Source organism: Buteo buteo, chromosome 5 (assembly GCF_964188355.1).
Source record: "Buteo buteo chromosome 5, bButBut1.hap1.1, whole genome shotgun sequence".
Taxonomy (NCBI): Eukaryota; Metazoa; Chordata; class Aves; order Accipitriformes; family Accipitridae; genus Buteo; species Buteo buteo.
The window spans coordinates 26651683-26665631 of record NC_134175.1 but is presented as its reverse complement, the minus strand read 5'-3'; the positions used below and the strand labels follow the sequence as shown (position 1 = coordinate 26665631).

The following is a 13949-nucleotide window of genomic DNA, read 5'->3' as shown; positions in this document are numbered from 1 at the left end:
CTCTGTGTAATTTTACTACCGTTATTTTGGAATAATTTATTTTTTGTCCGTAGATGTGATTTTGTGGCCATAAAAATTTAACCGTGTCTAAATATATGACTTAAATGAGGCCCAGTTAAAGGCTCAGTAGTGGGTTGCTGAAATTATTTATTTTAGGAGTAATACAACACATTGAAATCCGGGGGGGGGGGGGGAATCTTCCATTTATTTATGTAAAAAATGATATCTTAATAGTTTCAGTAGTACCTTACCTATACATGTCAGTCTTCATTACACTGTAATTAATTGGAATATTGGTTAATGTAAAACTTGCAACTATTTTAATAGATGTAAACCTTTATTTGCCTTATGAGAATCATTTACATAGACTGTTAAAAGCACAGGCTGTCTTAATTTTATGCTTAACAATACTTTTTTAGAGCCAAGGGTTCTTTTCAGTAGTATTGGGTCTCTTTTGCCTGGGAGCCATAAAGGTTGTCCGTTAAACACGTATTTTGTCTATCTAATCTTAGTTTTCCCTGTGTTCATAAAAGCCCGGGAGCTGGCATCAGATTAATACTTATCATTTTCTTAGAAACTTCTCGGATCGCTGGGTGCACCCTCTGGAAGCAGCTGTGGGGCAAGACCCGGAGCTGCCGCGACCAGCAACCTCTCCCCGTGCCCGTCTCTTACTGCCTCTCTCTGTGTTTTGTCCCTCCCCAGTCCCAGAGTGCCTCTCCCAAGCAGAGGAAGCAGAGCGTCTTCACCCCGCCTGCCCTCAAAGGTACTGTGCAGGTACTGGCTCTGCCCCGGCAGGGCGCGCGCCCCTCGCGCCGGGGGCTGCGTCTTCTCTTCCAGAGGGAACGCTGGGGCCTCAGCAATGGCTCTCTGCCCACGAGCAGCACAGCGGTGCGAGGTTCGGGCTTAGCCATCGCTGGCTCCACATGCTGAACTATCTGGCGTTGACTATCTGCTAATACCCGTCAACTATTTATTCTTACCACAGAATCTTCCAGCAGTGGCAATTTTTTTTTTTTTTTTTTTTAAGTCCTGATACTTTTATTAGCTTGATATAACCGATGATTCAATGCCAAACTTCGAAGAGAACTCCTTGAATACCTAAGTTTTATCAGTGCTGGTCCCGTACCGCTCTGCGTTTCTTATTTCAACCACTCCCATATACTCTGCCTCCCTTGCCAAGCAGCTGTGAAAAGGAGAATAGCCAAAATTGTGGGCTGGGTGTCTGGTCACAGGAAGTGTGAAGCCTTTCTTGTGAAGATAAGGAGAAATGAGAAATCTTAGTAAAAGTTTAAAGGGCTTACGTGCCTTTCAGGAATGAACGTAAAAGCAGTGGGAATATTAGCTGGGATCAGAACAGCTACATTTAAGCCTTGTTTCTCAAATGCCTCTGAACAGAGTTTGACTTGATGGTGCTTGCAGTGAAGCAAGATCTGTAGTGATTCACCAGCACTTACGACTGACACTTGTCAGTGCAGGATTATTTTCAGCCTGCAGACCAAAGGCTATCCTGCCAGGTGTCTCCTGATAGATAATGAATATCCTCAATTTCCATTCCTTCTGCTTAACACAATTTATTACCTGACAAAAAAAAGGTAGGATATCTGATATACTATGTGAAATACTGCTGCTGCTGCTGCTGCTAGGTAATTTACCATATCAGCCAGTTCTGTGTATCTCATTCTGTAGCTTCAGTTCTCTAGTACCTTAGCAACAGTTAAAACATCACTCAGGAGCCACACAAGACTTACTATCTGTATGTCAAAATGGGCTAAAGATTGTGTACTGGATATTATAAATAATCTTATTACAGTCAATTGTAATAATTTGTGGAAGGAAGAAGCTTTGCATGGGTAGCAATGATACCTAGTGATCTCAATGCTGTATTATTTTGCTGTACAAGCCTAAACTAAATACTGTGCAAACAAAATGCTCTGTAAAACAGGTCCTTGTGTCTCCTCTCAAGGACTGCAGCCTACCCAGCGTTACCTTTAATACCCTGCTGAGACCTGGGGAAGTACCTGCCATAGTTTGCTTCTACATCAACTTAATTCCCAGGGAACAGTAGGAAAGTATGTGATTCAAGACAGATCACAACTAACCTGAAATATGTTGTAAACAGAACAAGCAAAGCACAAAATGCCCCTCCTCGATACCTTAACACCCTAAACTACACAGTATTCCCAGGTACAGAGGTGGACACCTGGAGGTTGATAACCCTTCCTGTACACACGCTGGATTGCTCTAGATTTACGGTACTGGAACTGCCATAAATACTGTCCTTTTTATTTAAAAGTTACTTAAAGTAGAAAATTCATTATTCCTTCCTCTACATTGTTACAAAAACATGAACATTATTTTGTTCAGACTAAGAGATTAGGAGGCAAACATGTAGCAATATGAAATACACAATGCTATGAAAGCATAAATGAGAAATACAGAGGGTTTGTAATGATTTAAATTATTCTAGTTTTATAGCAGTTGAAGATAGCAATATTCAGCAGTATTTTCAGAATAACAAGCTTCATAATTGCACACTATTCCCACAGCTTTGCACATGTTTATTTCCTGTGGGCTGTTTCTCTCTCAGTATATTCACAATATGGCTGGTATTCAATATACAGTAAAGAATGAGATTCTGGATGCTGAACCTCTCTCCTTTACACCTCCTTTGGCTGCTCTGTATCCTCTGGGGCTGTTATTAATGGAAGGTGGGATAGCCTGTAATCCAGTACCTTACATTCAAAGATGGAGATAATAAATCTCCAAAAAATGGAACTTGTAGTGGAAAAGAGGGACAAACATTTTCATTTGTTAATTTCTCTGCCATTTGAGTAGTTTTTAGCTGCTCTTAACTCAAAGTTCCCAGAAATCAGCCAAGCTCGCAGGTAGGTGTAGAGCCTGGAAGCCGAGACAGCAGCCATGTGCGGAGAGCTGTGGGAGAGACGAGGGCCGTGGCACGAGCTTTGCTCTGTGCCTGCAGCAGAGAGGTGGTCAAGAGAAACTGTGGCGAGAGTCATGCTTCAGCCTGACTCCAAATCTCCAAGTAGCTCTTGAGATTATTATTTCTTCTTTGAACTGAAAACATTTTTTGCTGCACTTTTTGCAAGTTCCTTGAAATCATTGCAAAACTGTGTGAGAGAAAGGTTGCTGGTTTCATGAATTCATGGCTAAGCAAGAGAGAAAGCAAGAGGAAATGAACTTGTGTGTTGTGATTACAAACAAAATAAGAAATTGTTAACATGGTTAAAAGGAGCAGAAGCAACATCAGACAATAGTGATGACTAGTTACAGTACGAGGACTATAGTACATGTTACATGGAATATGTAAATACGTGAAAATATATGAAATAAATGAAGGTGCAGTACTGATGAGGTTTTACTGTCACGGTAAATATATGGAGAGCAGCTGCTTAGTTAAATGTGGGCATATTTTTCCCCTCCACCATAGCAGTCACCTAAACTGAAAGACAATGTTATTATCTGTCTAAGATCGCCCCCAAATATTTTGCTTCCATCTTTACAATGGCTTGCTTTAGCTCGAGGCGGGTCTGTAGTTGCTGCAGCAAGCTGTAGCAAACCTGTGCGCCTGCAGAGCCAGTGTCATGTTATGGTGCAACAGGCAGGTTCTTAGTATATATTTGTGTGTACTTTGGCTCCTGCTCTTATTTTCCTAATTGAAAATGCACCAGAGTCCCTATAGACAGAGCAAATAGCTGACTCATCTCAGAGCATTGTTCTTTTTACTGGAATACAGTGTGCTGGAAAAATCAATGTGAGAGCTATTGATTTAAGTGGTAATCTGGAGACTGAATCAGACAGCGAACCAGATAACAGCTCAGTGCAGTGTTCTTGTTAGTATTATATTACCAAACCTAATGGATGTCAAAGAGGTTTTCCATTTTGCTTTCAAAAATATTTATTTTTCTAACCCTGCTACACTAGTGTTTGTTAATTCCACGCTCTTATGTAGCATGCAATGTTGGCAAAAGTCGGTATCTGAAGATTGCACCAAATTAATCCATCGTATTTTCAGTATGTTGTAATTTGCCCCTTGTCACATAGTTTTCTAGGTATAGCAGCACTCGTAACTGAGGATTCATCACTTTTACTTCCAGTGTTTGTGTCACTTTTTTCTTCTCTTACTCTTTGCCTTTTATGTCTGAACTTCAAATTCTCTTAGCCTTCTATAACCTCCAATGCTCTAATATGCTAATCTTGAATCTCCATCACTTTCTTTTGTTTTAAGCTCTTCTTCTTCATGTGCAGAGGTTGGCTTGAACCTCCCTATAAAAAACAGCATAAAACCAACCAGAGGAAGGTTTCTCAATTTCAAAAGTCATCAGTTTTACATAGGGCAATCTTCCCCAGTCAATTCTCACTGCATAAAGCCTGTTTCTCCTATTTACTAATCTGCTCCTTGTTCTGTATGACAAAACCAAGAAGAGTCCTTTGGTCCTTTTCCTCTGTATCAAAGTAGATGTCTGACTGGTTTAGCACAAATATCCATCCATCCATCCATCCATCCACCCACAAATAGCATCTTTACAGACATCTTCATTATTCTGGTCAATGGATTGGAGGAGACCCTAGAAGTCTTGCTGGATTCTAACCCTGTTCCCCTCACACTCACCAGAGAAGTCTAAAATGGGACGATAACCCTCCCAGGTAGAGAGAAACCAAGTGGAAGGCAGCTTGGACTGCCAAGGCAGACGGAGATTGCATTTATCACAGGTAATGGTGCTTCCTTGGCATCTCATTACCATTAAAATCAAAAGAGCACATTTGAGTCTCAGAGCTACCACTGCAAGTTTCCATCCCAAGGCATACTCGGTACCGAAGCAGGTTTCCTTTTACCTAGATAGTCCCATTTTGTTTGGTATCTCAGCTCATCCTTGAAAGGAAACTCGGGCTGAAGTGACGGGAAGCAAGCTTTACAAAGACAAACAGAAGACAGCCTGAGCTGTTCCCAAACCTGCATTGCTCCCTAGAGCTCCCAAGTCTCCACATTACCTACCAGCTATTGCTATTAATACTAGCAGCTATTTAAATACCATCAAGGTCTCTCCCATGTGAAGGAAGTGCACATTCCTCAGGGATTTGAGGTTTCATTAACAGTAAGTCTACTGGTGTGGGTGTGCTAGAGGTCAGGGAAATAGGAAACCTTCACTCAGCCTAGTTCACCCTGCAGGAGGCTATTTAGATCAGCATCAAGATCCTGCTAATTTCAGCGGGCTTTAAAGAAAGTTCTTGCAGCTTTCTGTGTTCACTGGACCACCTTTGCAACTAGCTGCCATCAAATCATAATTAAAGTCTTTCCCCACAGAGGTGAAAGGTACATTTGACTGTTTTCCCTCTCAGCCTTTTGGGAAATACATCCTTTAAATTCCCCTCTTAATGTATTTTTCTTTGCACAGAAACAAAGACTTTTTCTTGAGCTAGGCCCCAGCTACAACATTTGAAATGGGATTAAATCTGAGTTGTTATAAATCTAAGGAACGTTCAAAGACATCCTTTTGGTTTGACTCATTAAAACAGCCAGGACTCACTGGCTGTTCCCAAAGTGTTCAGATTCAGGGATTTGATACATGCATAATTCTAGTATTTACAATGATGGTTGATATTAAATGAGCTCTTTCTAGCTTCTGCCATGAATTTCAGATGCTCAGCTTGTTTAGTGCCTGCTTGTTCTTCTCTCCAAAGGAAACAACATGCAGAATAAATGATTAAAATCGTGATGTCCCTCCTGAAATATGTAATTTATTAGAAGCAATTAGTACAGTATGTGGCCCTCATCCAAATTTGTAACCCCTTAGGCCAGCTTGATGGTGTCTGATGCATCTCATTACTTTGTGACTGAAGGTTAACAAGGAACATGGATAGAGTCTGGAGACATAAAGAATTATTGTTAGTGTGATAAGCACTGAGTTTGGAGCCCACGAGAATCGTCACGGAACAAAAATCTCAGGCTAAATTTACTTCAAATGGCAGAGGAATGAAGTTTGTAAGTCTTAAGCAGTCACTACAGAAACTCGTATTGTTTTACAGGCTGCCCTCATATATGGCAAACTCTGTGAAGAGCTTCTAGCATTAACTAAGCACATCAGCATGAGAACAAGAAACATCATATTATACTAGAAAGAAAAATACTGTGTCTTTATGTGACTTCTGCTTCATACACTGGCTTAAAAATTTCATTTTTAGGAAATTAATATTAGCCACAATATAACAGATCTCACATAGTTTTCTGAACACCAAGCCCAGGTTTGTGAAAATTCACAGATTGATCTGGTGCTCAGTCAGACTTTTCTTATCTGGGTAAGTCACTTTGGCTCAGGGTATTACATTTTCCCAATCTCTCCAAGAACAACCTTTTTTTTTTTAACGTGATTGTGCTACACATGAGCCATGAGGCCAGAGAAGGAGATGGTTTTCAACTATCCTCTCAGGCCTGAATGTGTATTTCAGACCTTCTTGCTTTTCCAGTGGGCTAATGGGCTGTGATAAGTACTGGGTGGATGGCTAGGACTGCTCCACAAAAGCAGGCACCGTCCAGTAGCTGAAGCAATCCCTGAGGTTGGGGCCAAGTGCTCCTCTAATCCCTCAGCAGAGCTGCAGTTCTTCTGGAGCAGCATCTTTTCTTTAGCCTGGTGACACCCATTCCTCGATCCATTCCTTTTAGGGAGAAGATCTATCTCAATATGTTGTTTCCTGGGTAACAGAAGGCAAAGCTCTGCCTCATTATTTGTGTGCACTGCTCTTGTTTGTTCATGTGTTGTGATGTGACGAAGTGCCATCGGTGCATTTAGTTTCATGGGTGGAAGTCCCACAACTGCCCAGACCTCCTGAAGCGCTGGGAAAAGAAATTCATGCTGCAGCCTTGTATCACTACACTTTTTCCTTTTGCCTAACCAGGTCACAAAAGACAGATGCAGCTTTGGTTTCAAAACAAATTCTTCACTTCATTTATATACCGTTCTTGCCCACGTCTTAGACTGCACCTCGATGCAACCGCACCACTTAATGTAGTATGTCCTTGAACAAATTTCCTGGCTATCTTTTCCAAAATGCTATCTTCCAGTGCTTGGTCTCTTTTTCTCACTCTCTACCCTCCTCTCTCCTTCCTCAAACTTGTACAGTAGTATGATGACAGTAGCTACAATTTCAAAAAAAATGGAGGTAAATTAATTAGTGAATCACTGAGTTGGTGAATGGGATACATTAGATTGCTGCCATCTCAAGTTCAGTTGGCTGCCACCGTTCTGCTACTGCCCAAAAAGTTGGCAGACTCTGCCATAGTCTGTATTTAATTTCTCACTGTTGGCAGCTTTGAATACGTTTCATTTCACACAGCTGGCAGCTTCTGCTTCAAAATGGCTCTGGCCTTGGCTGCAATAAATACCACAGTACCTTCAGAGAGACTGAGGTGTTCAGTGGAGACTAAGCTTGACATCTGTTCTACAGCAAAACTGGGATGTTTGTTTTATAACTTGTCATCTGCCACTACTACCTGGCATGTGAAAAAGAAAAGATTGCGCCGAGCACTAATATCAGTCCCTAAATTACCACATGTGGTTCAAGGGCCTGATCCAACATGGACCGAAGTCTTGGGGAGTATTTCCACTGACTTCATTTGGTTCAGCATGAAGTCCACATATCTGATAGCTCTTCCTAATCTTCATGCAATGAATGCTAAACTGGCCTCTTTTTAAGGGTACGACTTTATTTTTATGATGGAAGGGTAATCTTACAAATGTCTGTGAAACAGCATTTATGACTTGAAAATAGTATTATTAAGCATTGTTGCACTAAATATAGAGCGGTGTAAACATCATAGTATTATTAATTGCTTCTAAGCAGTAACAGATGACATTAAAAAGTCAACCTTTTAAGAGATAACAACATAAAATATTATAGAAAGAGAATGTGGGAGACTTAGTACTTATTTTAAAATGTAAAGTAGAAAGCCCAGGAAAAGCAACATGTGTTGTTCTGGTTCCTTTATATCACAAGATGTATTTATAGTGAAATTCCAAAGATTTTGGCAGTGTTGTGCTCTGAATTGAAACAGCTTTTGAAGAAAAGATAATGTTTTTGTAGGAGAAGTCATAAGGCTCTTATGATGCCAGTCATTTGGCAGGGCATTAAATTTTATTTCCTGGCTTTAGCTGTATGTTCTAGGCTGGAGGTTAACAACAAGCCACATGGCAGACACTGACTCCAGCAACTCCTACTGTAATAAATAATAATCACCCCTTTGTTTCATCTCAGGGATGTAAAATCCTGAATTTGATCCCAAGCAAGATGATGGAAGGAAGACCTAGCTTACATGTCGGTGCTCCTGTTCAGCGTTTGACATCTCCCAGGCTCCTGGGCGGGAGCCGCAGGATTGTGCATACAGTGGGGGCAAGGGTATTTGTCAGGTCCTCACCCCTCCTCAGCTCTGTGCCACGAACCAGTCCCGCTGGGAAGAGTGCGCTCCTCCTACAGCACTGCCGGCGGCTCTGGCTTGTGGGGAGACAGTGGAGAGGCTTGCTCAATTTATATTGGCATCTCCTGGAGGTAGAGATAGGTACACTGTATAAATATAGAGGTACCTCTCCAAGTAGCATTTTTCTAAAAAGCCTCCATATTATGGGGGCTCATGTCTCGTTGAATTTACCCTTAAACGAAAAACCTTCCCTGCATTTGTATCTAGCTGTGTATTTCTCCAGTTCCTCTACGTCTCTTAATGTCTCTTCTCCACAAAGCCAGATTTCTTTTATAAAAATCTCCACCGCCAAAAGGCAAAGCTGTCAAAAGACAGCATGACAAGCTACAGGCAAGCCCAAGGTTAATAGTGAATTTGTAGAACATGAATGGCACCACCATACATCGAGCAGCACCTGATAGAGCAAAATCATCCCACGACCGTACAGCTAAGACGCCATCAACTGCGCTGGTCCTTATGAGCATGTGTAAGTAGGTGCAGGCTCGCAGCCCGTCAGCAGAGCTCCCACCACCTGCACTCACTTGTCCTGGGATCAGGGCTGGGAGGTTTGAAAAATGCAACGATTTCCTTGAGACGGGCTCCTACCCCCAAGCTGCTCTTCCAGGGGCAGTAGCTTACCATTAGTTATTTTTCTTCCTACCATTAGGTCTCACTCTGACCCAAGTAAATGTCCAAGTAGTATGTTGGCTTTGTGATATCTCTGTCTCTGAACAATGTGGTCCTTATTTCTGTGGTTAGGCTAAGAGAAACCTTGATTCTGATTCTTAGGGACCATCTGTGTTGGGTTTCTTGTGGTGGGGATGTTGTCTGGGTTTTTTTTACAATTTGATTTTTTTTTCCTTTTGAAGTGGATGCCTGTTAGTCTGAATATATTGAAAAGCAAAAATTTTCTAAAGGCGGCCATGTGGTTCTCCTCCCCTCCATAATTTCTCCCTTCCTTCACCCCTTGGGATGCAACATTGCCCAGTTTAGCAGGAACACAGAGTTCCCAAAACCATCTACCAGAGCTTTGGCATGGCGACAAGAACATGAGCAGCCTGAAGATTTCAACCACATCCTTTCAGGCCCACAGCTAGGACTGAACACTCGCATGAATTATGTGTGTGAATGTGACCAGAAAAACACAGGAAATACTGCAGCAAGCATATGGATCTGAAAAGGGATTCATTATCCTGTGAGCGGCATGGTCCAGAAGGATGTTGTTTAAAAAGCTCTCATCTGGTGTAGCTGCTAATTTTTCTTGAAACAGTGGGAGGATTTTTCAGGTTTTTCAGCGCTCACCCAACCTGTGAACCAATGTAATTGCATGGGTCTTTTATAGCCAGAGAAGATCAGCAGCAGGGTTTGAGCAATCAAAAGAGTAACTATTTTTAAGAATACATTTAAAGGAATTGTGGGATCTCATGACTGCTCAGGAGCAAAAAACAAACCTAAAATGTTTTCCGTGATTCTCCCAGCTCAGGGTGTACCTAACTGCATATGTTGCACACACAGCAAGAAGTATATGGAAACGTGTGTCTGGTGAACGCTGGAAATGGTGCAGGTTTGTGGGCTACCTACACCCTGCAGTGGCATCTTTCCAGGTGACAGGGGCACAGGACACACCAGGGTTGCGCCTGTACCTGGAGAGCAGCTGGTAAGGCATAGGAAACCCATGCACATCTACCCACCTTAGCTGGGACTGTGTCCAGTTTGAGACATTAGACTCAAGAAAGGTGAGGCCAGTTAAATGGAGAGCAGTGACAAGCGGAGGCAGTGAAACACCGCTGAAGAGAGGGCTGAATGACGGTGGGTGGCAGAGCAAGTGGTCGGCTGTATCCCAGAATACCAGAGTAGGCACAGGCTAGCCATCCCCTCCAGAGGCAAAGGCAGGCCACGGGCCTTTCCTTTTCTTTCAGGAATGAGGAGAAATTATGTAAATTCAGCTCTCAGTCTCCTTGCAATTCCCAAGAAAACTTGAGTTATTAAAAAAAAAAGTCAAGGGGATTTTTGGCATGCAAGCTCCCCCTGGTGACGGGTAGGTGTAGTTCCTTAGCACTGGTTCCGGTGAATTACTAAATGGCCAGAAGAGAGGAGTGGAATTATATTAAAGTCTGACTGCAATTTATAATTTCCAGCTAAAATCTGTAATGTTACTACATTTCGCCTGCGTGCCAGAGGTTTTCCTCAAATCCCTGGAGTCTTTGGAGCCTGACTTTTCTTCAAACTCACTCTTAGTGAGATCAGAAGAATTACAGAATCTATGACTGATATGAAAGTGTCTAAACCTTTAGAGAAGAGTCTACCTTTTCTGTACTTTGTCTATATTTTTCACAATGAAATTGAGTAAACTGATATTCTTGCTTGTGCTTTCCAGAAAAATTGAGAGCAATTCTTGTTTTCAGGCTCTGACTGAGAATATGAGTGCCAGAGAGTGTGCTTCCTTGGTGTAATTACATTCTGGCTGTACTGGATGCTGGCTCTGGGGTATTTTCATGCCTTAGGCAAACCAGAAGAGGCAGGTTTTTCACAAGCTCAAGTCACTCACACAATAAAGAGTCACTGAAGATTTTGCCCCTGATGTTTTGCTGCCCATGGCAACTGCAAAGTGAGACTGGTTGTACCTACTGTCATGCAAATAGTTTACAGTGATTGCATTTTATGTTGAATAACTGATTTCTTAACATTGGCTTTTAATTTGCCAGCAATCAAAAATACTGAAATATAAGAATTTGGTGGGGTTTCAGTTGTCAATAAGCTTAATGAGTTAAAATAAAAATATTTGAAATTTAAAATATGATGAAAGACGTCAAAATAAACCTTTCACTGTTTTCATCTTCTCTTTTCTCCTCTCCCCAAAGATCAGTGCAGAGACACTGTCCCAGACCCCTTCTGATGTCTAAGCTAGGACTTTGGTTTTGCTGAATTTGTGTAACAGAGAAGCACCCTGGTTGTGCATAGGCATTACGTACTAAATTATTTTGTGTTTCTTTTAGGGGTGGGAAAACCCACCTGTATTATTGCGCAAAACACCATAAATTGCTATGTTTTGCTTTGTCTCCCCGATTCAAGGGATTTGTATGCTTACTCTGTGAAAATTGTTCCTTGCAGCAAAGCGATGCTGTTCTCTGTCTCCCATTGAAGTCTCTGCGGTCGGGCCATTTTGGAGAACCGCTCTCCACTAGATAGACGCTTCTGATTCAGTGTTGGGCGGGAAAGGGTCTGTGGAGACCAATCTGTTTTCCCAGATGCTGGGGGGGAAGAGTCCCCCTTCCCACTTGTCCCCTGACCGGCAGGTGTGAGTGAGCCCAGCTCAGCCCCTGGCTAGCCCTAGCAGCGGTACTTCCTCTCCCCCTTCCTGCTGGCTGCAGCGGCGGGGCTTAACAGATCACCACCCAGCTCTTAAGGGTTAAAAGCATCAGCCTGCATCTGGATGGACTTTCCGGCAGGAGCCCCGGCTGCTGGGTAAACTGCACCTGCTGCTTTGCTCCTGCTTTGCTGCTGGTTCCCTGCCTGGTTGCTGCTGAGGCAGCCCAGCTCCCCGGGGCCAAGCTCCCCATGCCCCCTGTGCCCCCAGCACCCTGCCAGGCTGCCTGCCTGGCCGGTGGACAAGGCCACCTCGCTGCCCAGGCTGGTGTCCCACCTCGGTTTCAGGTTGGTGAGGACCCCACGTAAGCCTGGGGGCTCTGGCAGTTGCTGTGTGCTTGCAGGACCTCATGGTGTTTATTCCCCAGCTTCGAAAACAAATCTCAGCCCCCACAAGCAGCTGTACCAACCTACGGGGAGCTGAGCTATCCCTGCTCCTTCAGAGCAGCCTGGTGTGTCTGAGAAGATTTCAGCACAGGAAAATATTTGCATAGTCTCAGACTTGATCAGGAAGTTAAGAAGGTAGAAATGATGAGAGACCACGTGGGGTGTTTCAGTTAGGCTGAAGAGCCATAGTTGGGCACAAGGTCATATTTAAAACCTACAAGCCTGTTATATGAGAGAAAGGAACAAGACATGCTTTTCTTGTCCTAAGAGTGTATTTTTTAGGAGAACAAGGTAGACAGTCAAGTTGCAAAATGCTCAGCAGTGTAAGGTCCCACCGCTACACCTGCACAAAAGCGTGCTTCTCTCCTGAGGCCAGCTGGCTCCACACAGCTCACATCCATGCTGCAGACACTTTTATGCTCCCAAATCATGGGGGTCATCCAAAATACCCAGTTGAAATGATCTCTGACCTGTGCCTAAACCAGGCTGGGCATTTTCTGGGCGAGAGCTAGCTGGCACAGACAAACTGGGGACCTGGCTAATGGTTGGTCAGTGCAGCCAGAGTAGGTCAATGCCCAGAGCTGCCTCCTGGCACTCTAGTATGTTTTTTAGCTGCAGCCTACAAGACTTGGGTTCTCAGGGGCCAGCGTGCATTTCGGAGTTAGGAGCATGGATTCTTTGAAAAAGCCTATGTTGAACACTAGGAACAGTATTGAAAATTAGGGAAATCTATCTGCAATCCACACTGCCTCTTCTACACAGTTACCTTCCAGACTAGAGATGCAATTTTATGTGTAAATACAGTTATGTCTTATGAAGCAGTAATGATAGGCACACTTCCCTTGGCTACACTTCTCTGTGCTAGAAAATGAGGAGCTTGTATGTAATGAGAGGACAAGAGTCAATTGGCACAAGCTGAAATACAGGAAATTCACCTTAAATGTAAGAAAAAACTTTTTTTTTTTTTTTCTGTGACAGTTGTCAAACAGTGGTACAAGTTGCCTAGAAAGCTTGAAGAGTCTCCATCCCTGGAGATACTCAAAATCTGACTGCATACAGTCCTAGGCAACCTGCTCCAGCTGACACTGTGTTGAGCAGGGGTTTGGACTAGACAGTCCCTGGAGGTCCCTTCCAACCTCAGAAATTCCGTGATTCAATAGCTGTTTTTCTTACCATTTATGAAATGTTAACTTTTCATAGCACAGTAATGGCAAGCACAGTGAAAACTTCATCCCACAGCTGCCTATATCAGTATTCCACCTTTCGGTCCAATGGATGACATCTTACTTTGTGGCAGTACGTTCCCTATTTTGGTAAGAGCGCTCTCTAAATGTTAGTTTCTCTGGGCAATATCGTGTCTTAGGAAAATGTCTCAGAACCAAAACTTAGGATTAGGGTAGGCTGCAAGCCCCAAACAAGTCAGCTCTTAACATGATAAAAACCTCTCCAGCACCAGGGGGGTGTTAATGAAACCAGAAGAGGGACTGGCTCTGACCTTCCAGAACTACTCCGGTGCTTCTAGGCAGTGAAGCTGACTTGATTCATAACTCATCGCTTAGGCTTTGCTTTGGTTAGCATGAAATGCCTGCTGCAGAGGGAGAGGGGAAGGATTCAAGCCATCTTCAGTTTCAGTCTTCTGAAATGGATCCCAGCTGCTTGAGATGATCAGCAGCTCACAGGCACTGAGGTGGTAAAAACTGAAGAGGCTCATTCTTCCTGACAGATTCCT

General features: G+C 43.1%; 1 protein-coding gene across 1 annotated transcript in view; it reads left to right on the top strand.

Moving 5' to 3' along the window:
- The window catches only part of PPP1R1C (protein phosphatase 1 regulatory inhibitor subunit 1C), a 55370-nt gene that overhangs the window by 24162 nt on the left and 17259 nt on the right, over nt 1-13949 (top strand). Inside the window, 1 exon segment of the mRNA XM_075029293.1 lies at nt 703-763. Coding sequence (XP_074885394.1) covers nt 703-763 — 61 coding nt within the window.